We start from the raw sequence: 23,131 nt of genomic DNA on the forward strand, positions 1-23,131 counted from the left end.
TCTGCGCCCAAAACTAAACCTAATTGGAAATAGCTGAAGAGAAATGTGAAGTTCTAGTGGAAAACTCCCCACTCACTTGTATACAATACATACGTTTATGATTTTGTGGTTTTTTAATGCCAACTTTTATTACGGAACCTTATAAAAAAAAAAAAACTTCATACTTATAAGTGAATATATCTGCATAAAGTTATATGAACAAAGCAAGAAGGCGATATTACGCATAACTAGCACAAAAATTATGCACACAAAGCTAAGATAGTACTTCATCAAAGGTAGTGAATTGAGGAAGGAAAAAAAAATCCCGGCTTTTTCTACAAGTCGAATATTAAAATTAAGCACAGTTACCCTACAGCTTTTATCATCTATCCTGAATTGCCTTTCAGCTCTTTCTGTTTAATCAATTTACCTTTAACCTGTATGCAGGTTTTCTCACTATTATAGAGTCCTGTTTCAACGAAGATATTCAACCACTATACACAATTGCATGGACCAGAAAATTTACACACAAATGCTGAGAGGTGGAAGGCAAAGCTTCTCCCTTTGTAATATAACGCACTAAAAACGAATAAAATAGCAACCAGATTCGAGGCAGTGTGGTTTCGAAGCCGATCCATACACTACGGGCAAAACTTCAATAGTCATAACTGAACAAATGAAAAGAAACAATTCTCACTAATTACAGCTAAAGCCAGGCATTTCCGATGCCCTTTCGATGTCTCGGGAAAATATATTAAGTTCTAAGTTAAAAAACCATTGTGTAGAGCTATAGGTTAAGTCCTGACATTAAAGATCACCATAGCTGCTACATCAGTACTGAAAGTCTATATCAAAGAACCATGTTGAACCCATCTCAGTACCCTTATTAGAACACTGTCCACATTACCTTTCTTGTAAACAATGAAATATTTTTCATCGGTCAGTTTCAGAAGTTTAGTTGGTCTGTAATCTTAAATGATATACTCACCATCTGCTTTCTGCATAATAGACGGTTCGTTAAGAATTTCCTGGTACGTATTGTAGCTGCGCTTTCAGCCTGAAATAAAATTCACAACAATGAATTCACCAGATGGATGTTTGAAAATAAGTGCTAAGTTCTTTTCAATCAGCCTGCTTTTGAAATTAATATTCACAAACTAAGAAGTTTTATATCGAACTCGAAGGAATGGACATGACGTTTTCGCTTCAGAAGCATTTGAAAGTTAATGAATAAAGGCGTAGTGCTTCTATTTAAATACCGTTCATAAACAAGCAAGTTATAAAGTGCAACATGTTGAGAAGTCGGCAGGAACCGAAAACTATTTCAAAAGATATTTCACTAAGAATGCCGTGTAATTAAACATTTACTTCAAAGCAAATGTAATGTAGGTGTAAACAATTATACCGAATTAAAACTTGAACTACTTCAAGTCATATGATTATAATTTTTTTCCAATTTATATACTGTATAGCAACCCATGTTGTAACATGTATAAAATCATATTAGTGTTAATTTGGTAATATTCAAAGTTACATTCCACGTGTTCTTGAAATGAAATTATTTTTACTTCGTTCCTTGATTAAAGAATATTTTACTGATAGTTTTTTAGGAATACTGAATTTAATACCGCTGTTTTCAATACCAACGATATATGAAATGCACCTCTACTAGCTCAGATATAAAATGAATTACGTCGCATTTGCCAAGAAGTGAGTACAAATTTGAATCAATATTAAATATATACAACACATGCACATCATTAAAATGGCGACAAGTGCCATCAACATGAGAAATAAAACTAAAAAATATAGCTTATTACCATTATTTTAACGGAAAATCTCAATTTTAAATAAGTTAAATTCTTAAGCAATTAAAACTAACATAATTGAGCCTATAAAAATATTTTAAAAAACGACGATTGTAAACGATTTAAAGAGACAATCTAACTTACCATGGTGAATGGATCAGTACAGATACCGGAAGAGGACGTGCAGGTCGAAAACCCGCAGTAAATTCAAGATTATATTATCAAGATTTTTATTTTTATAAAAGATAAATTTAGTAAATTATTATTTTTTTATAGTATAAAAAATTAATGCTCTTTTATAATTATACTTCAAAAGTATTACTAATAATTTTGTATTATCGATAGCTATTTGGGAGTAAATTAGTCGGTAAGTGAATGTTTACCAAAGTTTGGAGGTATTCATCAGTGGTTTCCTTGTCACAAGGTATTATGTTAAAAACAATCTTTGTGTGAGCTTTTGAAAGATATACAATAGAATCTTTCGTTAAACGAAGCTATCACAGAGAATATATGATCTTTTACATATTGTTTAATTAATTTATGTCCATCCCATGATAAAGAAATAGCAGGTCGTATTTCTTCGATGTAATTTCTTTAAAATGTGGTTTTCCTCTTCGAATGCACCTGAGGATGTTTATAGGTTTCGATTTCTCAGAGAATGTATATGCTTTAACCTGATACTTTTTTTCTCGACTATCGGTATCTCATCATTTATTTATCTCTAATCACACAAACAAAGCAATTGTATTTAATAAAATCTAAGAGAGTTTATTGAATATATCCATTATCTATCTGCATATGTTTATACAAATAGAAATTAGCCTTATATCAAAGTTTATCTTACCCGTGCTTATTGTTCTCTTTTAATTTGTAATATGTTACATTGAGTTTCTATGTGTGTTGACAAACATTTTAAACCTTATTGTTTTATTATATGTCGGTTTATGCAATATAGATATGGTTCCTTACAGATACCAACTTATCTATCATCTCCCAATCAATACGTCATTTCCTCGGCATTACTGAATAACTTGGGTTTCCTTTCGATTAAAGTTGCGTTCTTTAAATCCTGAAATTTGAAGACACTCCCTTCTTCTAGCGGAAGACACACTACCAGCTTTAATAAATATTGACTAAAAACAATATATAAGAGCCAACGACTGAACCTCAAAGTTGTTACGATTTCGACATCTATGTATGTTAACCCTAGTTTCTGAGGAGGGTGTTATGTAGAATATCTTTCGTATGATCTTAAGAAAATCCAACAGTGCTGGAGCCTAGGTTAGCCCTGTTCCAGCTGACTAATAATCAAGTATGTTCCAGTTATAACTATCCCGTTATTTTTCATTTTATGAAAGACAGTGCTTAAGCTAACGAAAGTGCTTTCGATTAAAAGACCAAATCCAACATTTCCCAACGAGAGAACCTCCACCTGGTCGCAATACCTGCTAGGGGAAAAAAAGGAAATCTCCCCCAAGCCTCACTCTACCGTCTTAAAAAGAAAGAAAGAACACTCTATATATATATATATATATATATATATATATATATATATATATATACACACGCACACATATATATGATAACATTATGTCTGTAAAAAGACAGTATGTTTATGGTTGTAAGGTACAATAATAATATAAATTTGAACATTTGTAAAACGTATGAATACTGTTGCAAGTAACCAAGCAAAATAATGGAAGTAATGTTTATTCAATATTGTGAAAGTATTAGTGTTCTGTTGTTTCATTTTCTTAAAAATTGAAATGCTGTTCCAATTTGTTTAACAATAAAAATGTAATTGGAAATACTAACAAAAATATTTCTACACTTAAGATGTAAACGAAATACATTTACGAGGTAATCATTTGAATTAAAAATATTGAGAAAACATTCTTAGAGAAATGATACAAAATTCAAAAAGAATGTTTCTATAGAATTTGAAATTCTGTGGCTTTAATTTTCTACATATATTTATGATTATCATTTACATTCAAAACCTTGTGAAAAAGTAAAAGAGTACAACCCTAAGGCACTCATTAATGAATATTCAGGTATTCTGTAATAAATCCAGTATTTGAATGAATATTTCTGTAGCCGGTACTCTTCCTGTAGCTAACCAGTCTTTCCATGATGTAGCCCTGGTGCTTGTCAATCATTGTAGACTGATGCAATACAATTCCATCACATTATTTTTATAACCCTCTTAAATACCACCCACTTACAAAATAATAGAAGTCATTCGTTGTTATGTATTCTGATGTATATTTCTAATATTATTTTCTTTATTGTTTTGGTGTTTTAGTTTACATATGATGAGTCATGGGACCTCCCCTAAAAAGCTAAAACAATGTACGCTTGATGATCTATTCAATAAAAGATCAACACCTGGACACAAAGGTATGTGTAATTGTCAATCATTTAAATTTCCTAGTTATTTCCTTATTTTGGCAAGGATATTGAAGCATTGAACTAGGATCATTGATGTATCCAGTTCAGTGATTTTGGTTTAAAATTAAACACTATGAATTTTGCTCGATCATCATACTTGAGTTGATATCCGTTACAAAACAGACTTTGTATTCTGTAAAAAATTATGTTTATCCCTTGATTACCTCCATAATGTTGGTTTCTTTAATATTTGTGGTGACTGGAGTCAGTACTAACATTTGTATGAAGCTGAATTCATAAAGTTGTAATATTTTTGCTTTTCCTTGTTTAAATGTTCCCCACTCTTCAGATTTCATGGATGTCAGAGATGTGAAGGTTACTAAGAAGCTTCATTCCTTCTACTTCTCAGCCATGATAATTCTGTAAGAAGTATTGCTGTTGAGAAAGCTCCTACATTTGCTGCCTGCTTTGCCTCCTGCACACACTTGGTAAATCTTAAATCTCCTTCAGAACTATCCCTCTTCATTCCACCAGGTTCGCCATATTCACCTCTGTGAAAGCACGTCTAGTTGCTTCAAACCGACAAGGAAGTGAGCCCTGACAATGTCCCCTCTTTCACTCTCAAATAATCTACCCTAGAACTTGCCAAATTCTTCAAACTTTCTGTCTGTCTGTCTCTCTCTCTCTCTCTCCCTCCAAAAACCTACCATAGTCTTTGTAAATCCACTTCAGTGCATGCCGTTCCCAAAAGAGCAACTCCTTTGACCCTTCCAGCTACTGCCCAATCACTTTCAATCAGCTTTGAGATGTTAGAAGTGAGACAGTCATTAACAACCACCTTCTCCATCACCTTGAAAATCTCTCCCTTTTCAATAACTCCTCTTAATTTTGTTTTGTTCCATGGAATTTCCATGGGTCACATTAGTTACTAATATTTGCATATTTATTGTAACTGTGTGGTGAGAGAGAAACAGATGAGACTGATGATGTTATTTATTACTTCCTTATGGAAAAAATAAAGTTTAGGGAGAATTATATCAATAAATAAGATTTATAAAAAAGGAAGTATATTGCAATTTCTAGTGTATATGTAACACTATTTTATACTTAATTTTAACTGAAGAGACTAGGGTGTAATTTATACATGAGGCAAAACTGGTATCAAATTTGAATATGAAGGGAAATAATATTGCATCAAGATTTGACACCAAATTTTAAGTGCTACTTAAAATTGAGAAAATACAGTAGTTTTTAATCTCAAAATATATCAGAAGTGAAGTGAAAAATATTTTCAGTTTAGCTAATAAAAATAAATAAAAATAATAGCATTACTAGGATAATCTGTAATTTTCAATTTGATAGTTATGTACAAACATTCATTGAGATGTTTCTAATGGATATTGTATTGAATATCTCTCATACATTTTGAAATATATATATTCATATATTTTTGACTTCATAGCTACAATGCAAGATTCCTTCAAACGTGATGATAAAGATCTAAAAGTTACTGATTCTCAACCAATTCTGGATAATAAATTATCAGAAAGTGATGACTTGTTGGGAGAAAAGAGGTAATTCCTTTACTATTCCATTTATTTTTCTCATTCTTTTTTTCTTCTTTTATTTAAAAATTTATATAACTTCTATGCGTTTATTCTTGTATGTTGGTTTGAGTTTATGGAAAAATGTCTAGGAACTGATTACAACTGTTTCTTTAGTAGTTAGCTTCCATGAGAATTAAGAGTCTCTTTTACAGTAAGAATCATTTAAGGATATATTCCCTACTTATCTCTGCTATTTGGCTGATCTCAATCCAAGTGGCACAATTGTTGTTTTGGACAATGACTTCTGCTCCAGTGTTAAGGAATGTTAGCTCTGTCTTGGCAAACTATTAGGTTGGCAACTAAGTTCCTGCCGTTTTTTTAAATTTAAATTTTTTAAAAGGTTTAATAAAAAATAACAACTAATTAATCAATAATGTATTCACCCTTGTTGTTTACAACTTCTTCTCAACGTTCAACAAGTTGGTAGAAATCCCCCGATTTTGACTCGAAAAATTGATTCAACCAAGCTCTCAAATCTGTATCAGTATTGAATGAAACTCCGTGCATAGCATTTGAAAGAGATCGAAAGAGGTGAAAATCCATTGGTGCCAAATCAGGAGAGTACAGCGAGTGTGGCAGCACTTCCCAGCCATGCGTTTGAATGGCTTCCTTGGCCATATTGGCAATATGAGGGCTGGCGTTGTCGTGCAGTAGAAGAACTCCATGCTGTCGATTAGGTCTTTTCTCTTGAATTGTTCCATCTGTTGAACACAGATTCCATGTTGACCATTTGGTTCCGTTCAAGCGATTTGTAATGGATAATCCCTTCCCAGTCCCACCATACACACAACATTGTTTTACATAGATGAAGATCTTGTTTCACACGCAGTGTCGTTTGTTTACCGGGGCTAAGCCATTCCTTACGCTGCTTCATATTGATGTACAGGCACCATTTTTCGTCACCAGTAACGATTCAGTAAAGAAATCGTTGCTTGTGTCCATGAGTTGAGCGGTGACGAGCAAGCAAACCAGCGGAGATTGTGGCTTGTTGATTTTGTTGGTTGGCATTAGGAAGGGCATCCAGATCAGATTAGAGCCTGGTGCAGCTGCTGGCTCTCCAGACCTCAGTCAAACTGTCCAATCCATGCCAACATGGAAAATGGACGTTAAACGATGATGATGAAGATGATGATATTTGTGTGTGCATGTGTATGTCTTTGTGTTTTCTTTCTGCCACTACTTGTGTCAGTCTGTTTTTGTCCCCAAACTTAGTGGTTCACCAAAAGAGACCAGTAGCATAAGTAACAGGTTTTAAGAAATAGGTGCTGGGGTTGATTTGTTCAGCTAAAATCTCTTCACTGACCCTTCAATGTCATTCTAAAAATAATCAGTCATATCATTGAGCTCTCAAAGCTATGAGATTATTAAAAACAATGAATAAATACCATAAATCCTCGAGTATAATCCGCACTTTTTTCCCAAAATTTAAAGGTCAAAATTTCTAGTGCGTACTATATACGAGGTTAAAAATGTAAAATATTTTCTAAGTGATAAATATGTAAAGGCAGTTTATTTAATATTTATTTTTCACGGACGTTATTACTGTTATTTCTTTATCTTCTGCAAAGTGCACAGAAAAGCTACATGTCTGCATTATGTTATATATACAATAATAATAAAGGACGTTACCGTATATACGTTTACAAACCAAGGACGTTATATAGACCTCCTTGACTCAAGTTAGAGAAGGGGTGCGTATTATACACAAGGTTTAGGTTTTTCAGAGGTGCAGCCCCCTAAAAATCCCCTGCGTATTATACTCGAGGATTTATGGTATTCATTACATTTGACAGTAATCTGAATGCAAAAGGATTAAACAGGATATTTAAAAAAAATTTTTTTTTCTTTTTAAGAATTCAAATGGATGAAGACTTGAGTGAGTATATTTACTAATACTTTATTTCTTAAAAACGTTTGAATGATGTTTAGCAGTTATAACAGTTTTAAATGTCATCAGAGACAATTACTTACAGAGTAATAAGACAGCTTTTTTTAGAATAAAATATTTAATTTTTCTTGTAAAATTAGAATGTTGAAAATTGACAATTATTAGTAAGCTAGAATATTTTGCATCTTAAAACTTCTGGACGAAGTGGTTGTTAGTGGCATGCTGTCTTTATTGCTGTGTTTTGTAGGAGGTTGTAAGGGTCATGAAATAATGTTGCCCATCTATCTTCTATGTTCACTATTCTGAGGGTAGAATCCTCAGGCACCTCATCTGTAGGGTCCTGTCAGAAACAACTGTCATTAAACTTTTTCTCGCTGAATTCCTAAGCACGAGCATCTGATACTATGGACATTATTCAGCCATCTTGATCATGGTCTACCATAGGAATAATGTTGTTACTGATAAAATTCATAATCAGAGGATTTAAAATTTTAACCATTAACCTCAAGTTATGCTTAGCACCAATAACAGTTCTTGAGTACTGTATCTTTGAGATAATTTTTGGTTTATACTTTGCTATTAATAAAACTTCTGTTGCTGATCTACAAAAGTAAAACAAAACAGCTTATGGAATTTTAAAAACTTTCAGTATTTAAATTAGCCACATTTTGCTCAAATATTCTACCTGTTTTATGTTCAAACTGGACAAATCCAACCTCTCACACCTAGCCATTTTAAAAGGAATCAATCACATCATCAAAATCTCAATGCTACAAGATAATACATGATTAATTCAAAACAATGTGAACAAATAAATATTTCATTTGACAAAATAATCTAAATGCTAAAAGGTTAAAGGAAATTGTTGTTTATATTGCTAGATACTGTTAAATGTTTTATCTCTTTCTTATTTCTAGCTGACAGTCAGTCTTCCTTGAAATCTCTGCATGACACAGCATTTTGTATAGATAATACTAATGTAATTGAAGACATCCTTGAGTATGCAAAATATTTTTCATTTTAGTTGTATTTTGATATTGTACAAAACCTTATTTGCATCATCTCAAAATCCTTATTTGACTGTTACATCATTATTGAAATGTTAAAGAGTTTACTTAGTGTTTGATAAATAATTTTCCCTCTTCTAAATGTAATATTTCTTATATGCTTAGAAATATTTTAGTTAAGATGGTGCATTTGGCTGAAATAGTAGTTCATTGCCATTCTGTTCAGAGCTAAAATTGGCTTTACCGTTCATCTCTTTAAGGCTGTTAAGACAAGTTCTATTAATATATTAATAATTAATTAAACCCACTGTACCTCTTCTTATAGAAAATTGGCCTTGTAGCTTGTCAAAATAAATTTGTTTGATTAAGATATATATTATTTAAATATGCTTACACAAATATGAATAACTTTTATCAAAGTACATCATCTTTATATTGTCTGATATTATCACACCCATTCTAGGTTGGTAAGTGTCATACTTATATTCTTTTGTTATTTGAAGAGAGCAACAAATGATAGAACATCCTTCTACATCCAACCCTCAACCAAGCTCCAGTGACTCAAAATTAATCAATGCAGTCCAAGGTTATTTTGATGTGCAGGAAGAGAATGATGATGAACCTCAGCATAATGTAAGAGATAGTCTGCTTAATTTCTAACTTTCTTTAGCATAACAGAGCAAATATATTTAGTGCAATGAAATTCACTAATGAACACATTAAACAAGAAAACTTCATAAAGTTGTACAATTGCTTTATGTTTCTAATGATTCATTCTGAAAACATTTCTATGTTAGTTTCACCGTCAGTTTTAATTAGATAATCTTTATCAAGCATTACCTTTGGCAATGAAGAAATACTTTGGTATGGTTTTCTTAAAATTTCGTTGGTTTATCACCATGGTCTTTACCTGTTCAGATTTATCAAATTCAAAGCCATCAACATAGGGAAAATGGTACATCACATTACCAAAAATGTAAAGTGATTAGGAAACTGGTTTATGACTGTAGACATTATGAATTCACTAGAAGATCTGATTGGAACAAGTACCAGATCATCTGGTGTTTTATCATGAGTCAGATTAATCTACCATTTTCTTTACACCATAGAACTGAAGCTAAGTATTAGCTTTTAAGAAGCACAGAAGGCCAAAGAGAGAGAAGTGACTTGGATCAACAAAAAAATAAATAATAAAACCTATTTTATTTCTTAAGGTGCTATTCTGATAAACACTGACCGACATACGAATGTAAAGCCAATGTACTTATATAAATAATATGATCAAGCTGTGGAAGTTTTATACTGGAAGCTTTGTCAGAAATGGGTGTTTGAAGGAAGAAGTACATGGGACAGTCACTGGATAGAAAGAGTACTTGAGTCAGAAATATGCAAAATTTTGTTGGATTTTCTAATTCAAAAGGATAAGAAGATACAACATAGCAAGCCAGATATTACAATAATAGACAAGGAAAATCAAATTTGTTTACTGATTGATCCATCATGTCCATTTGATTCCAGGATTGGGAAGAAAGAAGATGAAAAGTTGAAAAAAAACAACCTCTTTAAAATGTATGATTGTGAGGATTTGGAACATGAAATTTATAAAGGTTATACCTGTGATAATTGCTGCATTAGAGACTGAATGATGACATAGACAAATGATTAAAGATCAGAATGGAATGTTTTGTTGAGCTTCTACAAAAAGTTTGTCTCTGAAGAATAGGAAAGATCATGAGAAGGGTTTTGAGTACTCGACGGCATATTGAGATCATGGGGGTATCTAGGGTTACATGTAGTAACTTACTACCTGCTTAAATTCTGTCAGGAATAAGACCAATCTTAATTCGAGTCTAATAATAATGAACTCATTGTATACAGCACTCAGACATGCTATAATTTGTCAGAAAAAAGTAAATGAAGGGAGAGAAAACACCAACAAGGCAACTAGAAGATTCAATAATAGTCATAAGTTCACGCACAGTACACAGAATAAGACACAAAAAGAAAGTAAAGTGGACAATAAGAGCCATAAAGAGGAGAGGGTGAATAGGCATGTCAAGAATAGTGTCAGTAAATTTCAGGGAGCATGGAATTTTTGAAGGATGCAGTTTCCTGACTTAGGTGAGTTTATTCCCTGCTTTGACAGTTCTGAGAATGAAAAAAATGTTTATGAAAGTGATGGCTGCTGAACTATTTTTGATTTTATAAGAAAGTCCACATTCCTTACGAAAAAAAAACTTGTGGAAATATATTTGATGAGTTTCTGTTGGCACTTCGTCGCTTACGACGTCGAGGGTTCCAGTTGATTCGATCAACAGAACAGCTTGCTCGTGAAATTAACGTGCAAGTGGCAGAGCACTCCACAGACACGTGTACCCTTAACGTAGTTCTCGGGGATATTCAGCGTGACACAGTGTGACAAGGCTGACCCTTTGAATTACAGGCACAACAGAAACAGGAAGTAAGAGTGAGAGAAAGTTGTGGTGGACGAGTACAGCAGGGTTCGCCACCATCCCCTGCCAGAGCCTCGTGGAGCTTTAGGTGTTTTTGCTCAAAAAACACTCACAACGCCCGGTCTGGGAATCGAAACCGCGATCCTATGACTGCGAGTCCGCTGCCCTAACCACTGGGCCATTGTGCCTCCACATTTGATGAGTAGCCAATGGTTAAATTAATCATTATGATCCTTTTTGTTTATATTCTGTTTTGCGATTTCTTAATATAAATCTATGATTGGGAAAAAAACTTTCTTTAACCCTTGTGTTTCAGAATTCCTATCCAATTGAGAAAATGCATTGTGCTCCAACCCCTTGGTCAGAACTTTTCCCCAATACAAATAAGGAACATTATATTATGTTTACATTACCTGTAAGTATTTTTTATGTTTCTTTTTTAGTCATTAGATCTAGTAAACTGATATCAGTGTAGTAATAAGGTAATGAACTTTCAGTTGATTGCTCCTGTAAATTAGTTATTGTTTGTTGCTTGGCCCAACATTGGCTTTGTTCAAGTAGTCCTACGATAAAACATGTTTCAACCATGTTCATTCCAACTTTTTCTCAGACATACAAGTGCAGGCATGGTTCGGGTTGAGAAGCTTGCTTCCTAACCATGTGGTCTTGAGTTCAGTTCCACTGTGACACCTTGGGCTTCTACTATAGCCTCGGGCTGACCAAAGCCCTGTGAGTGGATTTGGTAGATGGAAACTGAAAGAAGCCTGTTATATAATTGTAAGTGAATATATGTTTGTATCTCCTTGTCTTGACGTCACATGATGGTTGTAAATGAGTGTCACTGTCATACAAGCAGTGTCAGTCATTTCCAATCTTCTGCAAAAACATGTCTGGCCTTGGGGAAGTATTATTTTGCTTGGAGATAAGTGAGGATTAGTTGACAGGAAGGACATCCACCTATAGAAAACCTGTCTCAATGAATTCCATAGGACCCATACATTGCATTTTGCTCACTTTGATTTCCAATAAAAACATAATCAACATCATCATCGTTTAACGTCCACTTTCCATGCTAGCATGGGTTGGACGATTGACTGAGGACTGGTGGACCAGGAGGCGACACCAGGCTCCAATCTGATTTGGCAGAGTTTCTACAGCTGGATGCCCTTCCTAACGCCAACCACTCCGAGAGTGTAGTGGGTGTTTTTACGTGCCACCAGCAAAATGAAGTTGATAACCTGAAAATGAATTTAATAACTGAAAATGTAATAACCTGAAAACATTATAGTGTCAGGTTAAATACACTACAGTGTTTAGTTTCCAAATTAGCTGGTATCTGCTTTATCTTTAATTCTTTCTTGATCAATACCTAATTGTTCACTGGGGTCAGTTCAACTGAGATTACCACTGACCTGTAAATGTTACCCTTGTGCCTAGTCTTAAAGAATCAATATGATAAATGTTTGTGGTAAGTGTTGTAGCATCTGTACAATTCCTGATTGTAACTTTTTCATTTTATTTACATTGCTCATGCTTTCTTGAACTGCATCGTATTTCATTTCTCTTCTCTTATAAACCCAGAACTTTGCTAACCAATAAGTGAACTTCTACATGATCATTTGCCCTGCTACAGTTAGCTGCTAAAGCTCCCTCAAGTCATTCCCTTTTATCTTAACAACAGAAGTCAGACATATTTAGATTTGCTGTTTTGCAGCTAGCAGCAACAAAATTCCAGGGTTTTGTTCTTTTGTAAGTAATTAATATAATTCAGGTTTAACTAGAGAAGTGCTGTTTCATTATCTGAATAAATTATGTTGTTTGTACTTGACCACAGACCCCCATGAATATCCAGCAACTGTTTGGGATAATATTTAAATATACCAATGGTTTAGTGGTTAAAATATTTGGCTCATGATCATAAGGTCGTGAGTTCAATTACTGGTGGCATGTTGTGTTCATGAGCAAGATACTTTATTTCATGTTGCTCCAGTTCACTCATCTGGCAAAAATGAGTAGTACCTGTATTTCAAAGGGCCAGTCTTGTCACATTTTGTGCCACGCTGAACTCCCTGAGAACTGTCTTAAGGGTATGTGTGTCTGTGGAATGCTCAGCCATTTACACGTTAATTTCACAAGCAGGCTGTTTCCATTGATTGGATCAACTGGAACCCACATTGTTGTAACCAATGGAGTGCCAGGTTTATACACTCTCAATTCAGCACCACAATTGTATTTCATTAATTGCTAAAACCTCTGTGAATGTGGTGGATAAATGTTGATGTTAAACCAACTGTATCCATTTTGCTATTGAGCGATTCATTATTACTAGTAAGACTCATGTAAATTCCACTGAATGGAAAAAATTAAGAGGATCTATTTAAGAAAGAAAGGATGATTTGCATTTTTATAGTATTCATAATTTAGCATTCTTAAAATATTCTTGATGTTCGTCTACATTCATTTCCTCATGTCTATGTCGGTGTTGTCTTTTTCCTCTTTTTATCATATCTTCTTGCTGTTCCTCTCTGATCTGTGCTCTATATCTGTCTATCCTTCCGTGGGCAGCTTTGCAATGGTGTTTCTTGTGAATCCAGAGTTGCGGCTAGATTAACCCTTATAAACAAATATCAATTTTTTAAGCAAGCTGACAATAAATAATTAGGAGAGTATTGTAGTTTGCTTGAAGCATTGTGTATTGTTTGTAAAGAATAAAAGTTTAGAATGGTACAACAATGCACTATAGAAATATAACCAAATTACAACAGGTATATAGTCCATTTTTTGTTCTATAGTGCATTGTTGTACCATTCTAAACTTTTATTCTTAATAAATAATTGCACTTATGTGTATGCGATGGTCGCTATAAAAAAAAATTTGTTCAATAAAAAAAATACTTTTCAATATCACCACACCACCACCACCACCACCGCCTCCACCACCACTGCTATCTGCTTCCTTCTCTCTCAATATAACTGCCTCCCCTGTCCATCTGTCTATCTACCTTCAACTAATTTTTTAACCATGTAATAAATATTCCTTCCTCACCCCACTGCACATAGTTAACACTTCTCTCTCCCTCTTTTTTCTTGTCTTTTTCTGTCTTCGCCTCTACCTTCAGCTGACCATGTGACCATTTGGACTAAGTGTATTAAAAGTAATCACCTTTCTCTACTTTTTCTTCTCTTCTTTCTTCACTCCTCCCTCTCTCTCACTTACTCCACCTCTCACTCATTCCACCACCACCTCTCTAACTAACTAATGTATAACGGGCAAAGGAACAAGCAGAATATATAGATTAATAAAAAATGTTAATAAATATTTATTATTATTACTTTTTTATTTCATTTAGGATGGCTATGACTCTGGAAAAGATGATATCCTTCCTAAACCTAGTTCAGGAAACCTCATAGACTGCTGGGATGAGAACCATGTTAAGATGCCGTGTTCCATACAAAGTGAATGTGTTGTTGAAAAACAAGTTTGTATTTGTTTTATCTCAAACTTCAACTAAACCATTTTAGTTTAAACCCTTTTCACTTAGTTATGAAGAAACTGTTGTAATGTTCTCACAGAAATCATGAGTTTCAATCCCGTTTGTTTTTTAAAGTAAAACTTTAATTTAATTCTAGAGTAATCTTGAATTTAGTGTTTTGTTAGCTGGAAATACTCAATTCAGTTCCTGTTAGAGAAAATAATGCAAAGCCTATCTAATACTAAGCTTTCAGGTTAAAGATTTCAATTGTCTTGAATCTTGCATTTGTACTTGGGCTGGAGTTTTGATTCAGTTTGTGATGGCCCATATGCAACTATCCAGCTTATGATTCCGTTTAACTTGTCACGTATCCACCACTAGGTGGCCTCATGTTGTTTGCAATACATACTTCTGTGAAATAGACTCGATTCATCTTTTCATGTTTTTAAATGTGATCGTTTTGCAATTTAGAGATTTGCATATTGTTGAGTAAAAGAAGTTTTGCAGACTCAGCTTACCATGGATGGTATATTTGCTGATTAGTTGCAGTAGTAAAGAAAAGCAACAACTGCAACAATTTTATGTTACTATTCACTTCACAAGTCTTCTTTCAGAAAATTGCAATGTTCTGGAACTTTCTTTTTGTCCAAACAGAAATTCAAGTAGAGCATTAGTCTCATCAACTTCACAAGTTTGGGAAGGCTTTGAGAGACAAGGGCACAGCCCTTTTTATTCAGGATAAATAATAATAAACTGAATAGTGGCAGCAAACTGCATTAATTTTCCAGCCCTACATAAGCTCCTGTTATAAATATAGATGTTGAGAATATTGTCTGGGTTGTTACAAATATGGTCATTGACATATTTTGACTTGGAGAAGACTTCATTCTGTAATCTGATAGATTTTGAGAAATCTAGCTGTATTTAAATGGTTTCTGAAGAGTTTTCAAAATATGTATGATGGGACTAAGAACAAAATTGACAGTGAGGAGTTTATTGTCTACTAAAGCTCTTCTTTCAGGTTCTTTTGGTATATATTTTATATTTTTACTGTAGTTGTTTAAGTTAAACTGAAAATAGATGTAAACTGATAGAAAAATAGTTCTCATTTGTAAGTCACTTCTATAGTGTGACTATATTGATAATGTATGTTTGCTCTTAGCAAATAAATAAACTTGCAACAATGAAACAATCAAACTGGAAATATTAAGAAATATAATTGTTTGTGTCTGTGAGGTAGGAAGAAAGTAAAACTTTGTAAATTCAAATCTGAATTTGACTATATTCTTTTTTCTATGTATGTATATTTAGCTAAAGGAACGCTGGGAAGTTATCCAGAATGCATTAATATCAAATATAAAATCACCCCAGGAACTTGAGGTATGTTATTGAGAAAATATTCTGTTTCATACTTTTTGTACAATACTTCAAGTTATTGTCATTTAACAAATTGTCTCTGCTGGTATGATGTTTTTTTTTAATCTCATTATGTTGTTCAGAATCCATATGAGGAGTACCTAAAAGTAACCGGAAATGTTCTCTTAGGGACAAGCCTGTTGTAGTTCAGGCTTCCGCTGCTAGAAGCCACTTGATGTGACCCTCAGGCATAAGTTTGCCAACCAGCGTCATCGAGTAATGTTGTGCTGCCATGTGGTGTGTCTTTCTTTGTTGATTTTTCATGTTGCTCCCGTTCACTCAGCTGTAGAAATGAGTTGTGACATCACTGGTACCAAGCTGTATTGGCCTTTGCTTTTCCCTTGGATAACATCGATGGTGTGGAGTGGGGAGGCTGGTATGCATGGGCGACTACTGGTCTTCCAAAAACAACCTTGCACAGATTTGTATTTTAGAGGGGAACTTTCTAGGTGCAATTCCATGGTCATTCATGACCGAAGGGGTCCCTTACCCTATATATATATCATCGTCATCATCATAATCATTTATCGTCTGTTTTCCATGCTGGCATGAGTTGGATGCTTTGACTGGGGACTGACAAGCCAGTAGGCTGCACCAGGCTCCAATCTGATCTGGCAAGGTTTCTACAGCTGGATGCCCTTCTTAACACCAACCACTTTGAGAGTGTAGTGGGTACTTTTTACATACCACCAGAACGGGAGCCAGTCAGGTGGCACTGGCATTGACCCACGCTTGAATGGAGCTTATTATGTGCCACCATGTATATCCAAATTGAGGGAGTGGACCCAAATTTTTGACCTCTTCCTTCAATTCTCTTACCTACCATTTTATTTCTTCATACATTTATTTATTTATTTTTTTACTCCATTCTTCCAGCTTCATCACTCATTTTAAATTATATCTCCAGTGAGTTAATTTGAGATTCCTTAATGACAATGTAACATCATCATCATCATCATCATCGTTTAACGTCCGCTTTCCATGCTAGCATGGGTTGGACGATTTGACTGAGGACTGGTGAAACCGGATGGCAACACCAGGCTCCAGTCTGATTTGGCAGAGTTTCTACAGCTGGATGCCCTTCCTAACGCCAACCACTCAGAGAGTGTAGTGGGTGCTTTTACGTGTCACCCGCACGAAAACGGCCACGCTCGAAATGGTGTCTTTTATGTGCCACCCGCACAAGCCAGTCCAGGGGCACTGGCAACGATCTCGCTCGAAAATCCTACAGGAGCCAGTCAGGCGGTACTGGCAACGGCCACGCTCAAAATGGTGCATCTCATGTGCCAACCGCACAAGAACCAGTCCAGGGGCACTGGCAACGATCTTACTTGGCTTGCCGGGTCTTCTCACGCACAGCCCATTTCCAAAGGTCTCGGTCCGTAGTCATCGCCTCGGTGAGGCCCAATGTACGAAGGTCTTGCCTCACCACCTCAGCCCAGGTCTTCCTGGGCCTACCTCTTCCACGGGTTCCCTCAACTGTTAGGGTGTGGCACTTTTTCACGCAGCTATCCTCCTCCATTCTCACCACATGTCCATACCAGCGCAATCGTCTCTCTTGCACGCCACAACTGATGCTTCTAATGTTCAGCTTTTCTCTCAAGATACTTACACTCTGACGGGTATTCACATTGACATTACACATCCAACGGAGCATACTGGCTTCATTCCTTGCGAGCTTACGTATGTCCTCAGCAGTTACAGCCCATGTTTCACTGCCATGTAGCATGGTTGTTCGTACGCATGCGTCATACAGTCTGCCTTTTACTCTGAGTGAGAGTCCCTTTGTCGCCAGCAGGGGTAAGAGCTCTCTAAACTTTGCCCAGGCTATTCTTATTCTAGCAGCTACACTTTCAGCGCACCCACCCCCACTACTAACTTGGTCGCCCAGATAGCGGAAGCTATCGACTACCTCTAGTTTTTCACCCTGGAATGAGATAGAAGTTGTTTCCTGTTTGTTTGCAGTCTTTATTGCACCTGAACATCTGCCACAAACAAAAACTAACTTGCTAGTTAACCTGCCTTTGATGTTGCTGCACCTCTTATGTGTCCATAGCTTGCACCGGGTACATCTTATAGAGTTACTACCTACTCCTTTTCTACATACTGAGCAGGGCCATCTACCTGAAGGGGTTTGTGTTTTATCTACCTTCCTACTTATTAGGATTTTGGTTTTAGCTAGGTTGACTCTAAGGCCCTTCAATTCTAGACCTTGCTTCCACACCTGAAACTTCTCCTCTAGTTCTGATAGTGACTCCGCAATTAGGGCAAGGTCATCAGCATAGAGGAGCTCCCAGGGGCAACCTGTCTTGAACTCCTCTGTGATTGCCTGGAGGACTATGGTAAATAATAGGGGGCTGAGGACGGAACCTTGGTGGACCCCTACCTCTACCCGGAATTCATTGCTGTACTCATTTCCAACCCTCACCTTACTGGCAGCATCTCTGTACATGGCTCGCACAGCTCTCACTAACCATTCTTCTATCCCAAGTTTCCTCATTGACCACCAGATAAGGGATCGGGGGACCCTGTCAAAGGCTTTCTCCATGTCAACGAAAGCCAGGTACAGAGGTTTATCCTTAGCTAGGTATTTCTCTTGCAACTGTCTCACTAGAAATAAGGCATCAGTAGTGCTTTTACCTGGCACGAACCCAAACTGCATCTCATCTAAATTGATTCGCTCCCTAATTAGTTGGGCTATGACCCTCTCTGTAACTTTCATAACCTGATCTAACAGCTTGATGCCTCTGTAATTATTTGTATCTAAAGCGTCCCCTTTACCTTTGTAGCAGTTGACTATGATGCTGCTACACCAGTCATAGGGTATGACTCCTTCGTGTATCACCTGGTTCGTAATACGGGTGACTAGGCTATAGCCAACACTGCCAGATATTTTGAGCATCTCTGCAGTGATTCCTGATGGGCCGGGGGCTTTCCCGGTCTTCATACTCTTAATTGCTTTATCTACCCTGGTACTATCAACTCGGATAGCTGGTCCCTCTATTGGGTCGACATAAGGCAGGCTCTCTTTCTCCCATTCATTCTCTTTATTAAGCAATCTATCGTAGTGGCATCTCCAGACCTCTTTCTTTGCATCCTCATTTAATGCAAGCGTACCATCATCCATGCGAACACATTTCTCTCCTACAACATCACTATTCTCTCTCCTACACTGTCTTGCAACACGAAATACCTCGAGTCTTTGGTCCTCACGGCGCAGAACATTGGCAAATCTTTCCTTATCTGCTTCCCCTCTGGCTAAATAAACCTGTCGCCTAGCCTCCCTTCTGGCACATTGGTACAATTCCCTGCTACCACCGTTCTTCCAGTCCTTCCAAGCCTGTTTCTTTTGTCTAATAGCCCTGTCTACCTCCTTGTTCCACCACCACGTTACTCTGGGTTGGGAGGGGACCTTACACCACCCACAAATCTGGTCGGTGGCTTTCAACAGGTTGTCCCGCAGAAATCTCCAATTGTCTTCCACGTTGTATGATGCTATATCCCCTTCTATTTCGTTAAATGCTTCAAGTAACTTGTCTCTAAGTCTCTGTCCGTTTGCAGGGTCTTTAAGCTTCCACACCCTTCTTCTCCAAGCCTGTCTAATTCTGGGCACCCATTTTGCCTTGATCCCAAAGTCGCTAACTACTAATCTATGTTGTGGGGTACATTCTTCACCAGGGTAGGTTTTGGCATTTATAAGCTGCCCTCTTTCCCTATTTCTGGCGAGGATGTAGTCGATTTGGCTAGAGTGTCTGCCGGAGCGGTAGGTGACTAGGTGACTGGCAGGTTTCCTGAAGTTGGTATTGCAGACCATAAGATTGGTTGCATCACAGAACTCCAGCAGTCTGGTTCCCTCCTCGTTGCGGGAACCGAAGCCATAGCCTCCATGTATGCCATGGAAGCCCCCAGCACGACGTCCGACATGACCGTTGAAGTCTCCAGCCACAAAGAGAAGGTCCCTGTCACTCGTCGACGAGGTAGTTTGCAAGAGGGTGTCATAGAATTGGTCTTTCAGACCATCTGGTAGCCCAGGTTGAGGTGCATAGGCTGAGATGACAGTAGCTAATCTATGATGAAGCACTAGTCTGATCTTAAGTACTCTGTCACTTACTCTAACGACCTCGATTACCTTATCCACCCATTTCTCCGCTAGAAGTATTCCTACGCCCCCGACCCCGTCAGTGTTCCCTGCCCAGAAAATCTTGTACCTGTGTTCTTTGCCTGTGAGGAACCTTGCAGAACCTCCTCTCCATCTTACTTCCTGGATGCAGCACATATCTACGCATCTCCGTTCAAGCATCTCAACAATTTCACCAGATCTACCTTTCAGCGTGCCGACGTTGAGAGTGCCATTCCTAACAGTATGGGTGTTGGGGGTGTGGGCCTGTAGCCTGGGAAGGGGAAAAGCAGTGTCGTGTACCTGAAAAGAAAACTTGCAATTGGAAGAATTCATAAGCAAAACAGTACCTACAACCTGCAAACATTTCTCAACCTTAATGCGCTACCCAAAGGTAGGGGAGAGGATGGCCAAGGCCACTAGATGGGTTCCGGGAGACAGCCGAGGTTGACAGGATGACAGAGGAATGAACTTCCGGTGGAGGGGGCGGGATGACAGAGGAATGAACTTCCGGTGGAGGGGGTGGGATGACAGAGAGATGAACTTCCGGTGGAGGGGGTGGGAACGCAGAGGAATGAACTTCCGGTGGAGGGGGTGGGATGACAGAGGAATGAACTTCCGGTGGAGGGGGTGGGATGACAGAGGAATGAACTTCCGGTGGAGGGGGTGGGATGACAGAGGAATGAACTTCCGGTGGAGGGGGTGGGATGACAGAGGAATGAACTTCCGGTGGAGGGGGTGGGATGACAGAGGAATGAACTTCCGGTGGAGGGGGTGGGATGACAGAGGAATGAACTTCCGGTGGAGGGGGTGGGATGACAGAGGAATGAACTTCCGGTGGAGGGGGTGGGATGACAGAGGAATGAACTTCCGGTGGAGGGGGTGGGAGGGCGGGTTACCGCCAGCGAGTAGATAGGGCTCTTAATTGTAGATTTTAAATATTTGAGAGACAACAATGCATAAATCGTAATTTTTAAAAGAGCAATGAATTCTGGGTGATTAGAATATAACGTAGCATGAATTTAGGAAGCTTAGAAAATGAATAAGCATGAATTTAAGACAACAACTGAATTCAATTGAATTTCATGGAGAGAAACAAGATAAATAATAGGGGGCAAAACTAAAGCGCGAAGGTATTATGAGATGTTTGAGGCCGTAAATAAATAAAAAATCTCTATCTTATCTGCATCTTGGGTATTTCGTCGTAGTATGTCAGCGAGATAATTTAGAATGGGTTTCTCATTTATATATAGCCAGAACCTGAAGACCTTAAGGAAAAACTACGAAGGAGAAGAGAGAGGATGGAGGGGTAGACAGAGGCATGGCGGGAGAAAAGATCATCATCATCATCATCATATATATATATAAAGAGAGAGAGAGAGAGAGAGAGAGGGGGGACCAGTCAAGCAGCACATCACGCTGTAATTCTTGGGCTGAGAAATCAACACTTAAAAGCCATAATTTTAAGGAGCGATAAGAATTTTTGAATAAAGGAAAATGGGTAGTGGTGGGTAGGTACCGCCAGCGAGTAGATAGGGCTCTTAATTGTAGATTTTAAATATTTGAGAGACAACAATGCATAAATCGTAATTTTTAAAAGAGCAATGAATTCTGGGTGATTAGAATATAACGTAGCATGAATTTAGGAAGCTTAGAAAATGAATAAGCATGAATTTAAGACAACAACTGAATTCAATTGAATTTCATGGAGAGAAACAAGATAAATAATAGGGGGCAAAACTAAGTAGATAGGGCTCTTAATTGTAGATTTTAAATATTTGAGAGACAACAATGCATAAATCGTAATTTTTAAAAGAGCAATGAATTCTGGGTGATTAGAATATAACGTAGCATGAATTTAGGAAGCTTAGAAAATGAATAAGCATGAATTTAAGACAACAACTGAATTCAATTGAATTTCATGGAGAGAAACAAGATAAATAATAGGGGGCAAAACTAAGTAGATAGGGCTCTTAATTGTAGATTTTAAATATTTGAGAGACAACAATGCATAAATCGTAATTTTTAAAAGAGCAATGAATTCTGGGTGATTAGAATATAACGTAGCATGAATTTAGGAAGCTTAGAAAATGAATAAGCATGAATTTAAGACAACAACTGAATTCAATTGAATTTCATGGAGAGAAACAAGATAAATAATAGGGGGCAAAACTAAGTAGATAGGGCTCTTAATTGTAGATTTTAAATATTTGAGAGACAACAATGCATAAATCGTAATTTTTAAAAGAGCAATGAATTCTGGGTGATTAGAATATAACGTAGCATGAATTTAGGAAGCTTAGAAAATGAATAAGCATGAATTTAAGACAACAACCTTCATATATTATGGTATCTTTGGCCTGATGAGTAGCTAGTAAGTATTGCTTCCGAGGATTTACTGAGTAATTACTACTTCCAAGGATCTTCTAGCTAGAAAACATGTAGCCTGGATTTTACCTGCTCCACTCCTTCAATTTGGATTCTTATTCACACTCATAGCAACCCTAGTTGTTAAATGGGAAAAGGCTACAATTTTCAACATCAGTAAATCATTATTGTTCCTGACAGTTGTTTTTTATACCTTCCATGGACTGCTCTGACCTTACTAACCTCTAGATTCTTGGATCTTACAATCACACACACACACACGTCTGTATGTATGATGTGTGTGTGTATGTGTTCATACATGCAAAATTACAGATATATATTTCTGCAAATTTCCAAACATCCAGACTCAAATACTCCCTCTTTGCTGTTCTCTTTTTCTGCATATTCAGATTTTGAAGAGTTTACTGAATATTTAAGAAAATACTTAAAATATGGAAGATTTATTCTATTTTTCTTTGTTTATTTTTCTCACAGGTAGCAATTCTTAGGTACAATTACCGCTACAGAAATGTGTGGCGCTTTGATGGTTTGCGAAAATTTTTTGATAATGTAAGTATGTTGCTTCAAACTTTGTAGATATTTATAGACTTTTTCTTAAGAACACC

General features: G+C 36.7%; 1 protein-coding gene across 1 annotated transcript in view; it reads left to right on the forward strand.

The window, feature by feature from the left end:
- Nucleotides 1-1,581: 1,581 nt before the first annotated feature.
- The window catches only part of LOC106882902 (poly(ADP-ribose) glycohydrolase), a 48,621-nt gene continuing 27,071 nt past the window's right edge, over nucleotides 1,582-23,131 (forward strand). The window contains exons 1-10 of the mRNA XM_089353116.1: nucleotides 1,582-1,689; nucleotides 4,093-4,187; nucleotides 5,641-5,752; nucleotides 7,639-7,661; nucleotides 8,591-8,672; nucleotides 9,184-9,313; nucleotides 11,450-11,548; nucleotides 14,483-14,611; nucleotides 15,917-15,985; nucleotides 23,001-23,075. Coding sequence (XP_089209242.1) covers nucleotides 1,664-1,689; nucleotides 4,093-4,187; nucleotides 5,641-5,752; nucleotides 7,639-7,661; nucleotides 8,591-8,672; nucleotides 9,184-9,313; nucleotides 11,450-11,548; nucleotides 14,483-14,611; nucleotides 15,917-15,985; nucleotides 23,001-23,075 — 840 coding nt within the window. The 5' untranslated portion in view covers nucleotides 1,582-1,663. The remainder of the gene's footprint in view (nucleotides 1,690-4,092; nucleotides 4,188-5,640; nucleotides 5,753-7,638; nucleotides 7,662-8,590; nucleotides 8,673-9,183; nucleotides 9,314-11,449; nucleotides 11,549-14,482; nucleotides 14,612-15,916; nucleotides 15,986-23,000; nucleotides 23,076-23,131) is intronic.

Source organism: Octopus bimaculoides, chromosome 5 (assembly GCF_046866305.1).
Source record: "Octopus bimaculoides isolate indiv1 chromosome 5, ASM4686630v1, whole genome shotgun sequence".
Taxonomy (NCBI): Eukaryota; Metazoa; Mollusca; class Cephalopoda; order Octopoda; family Octopodidae; genus Octopus; species Octopus bimaculoides.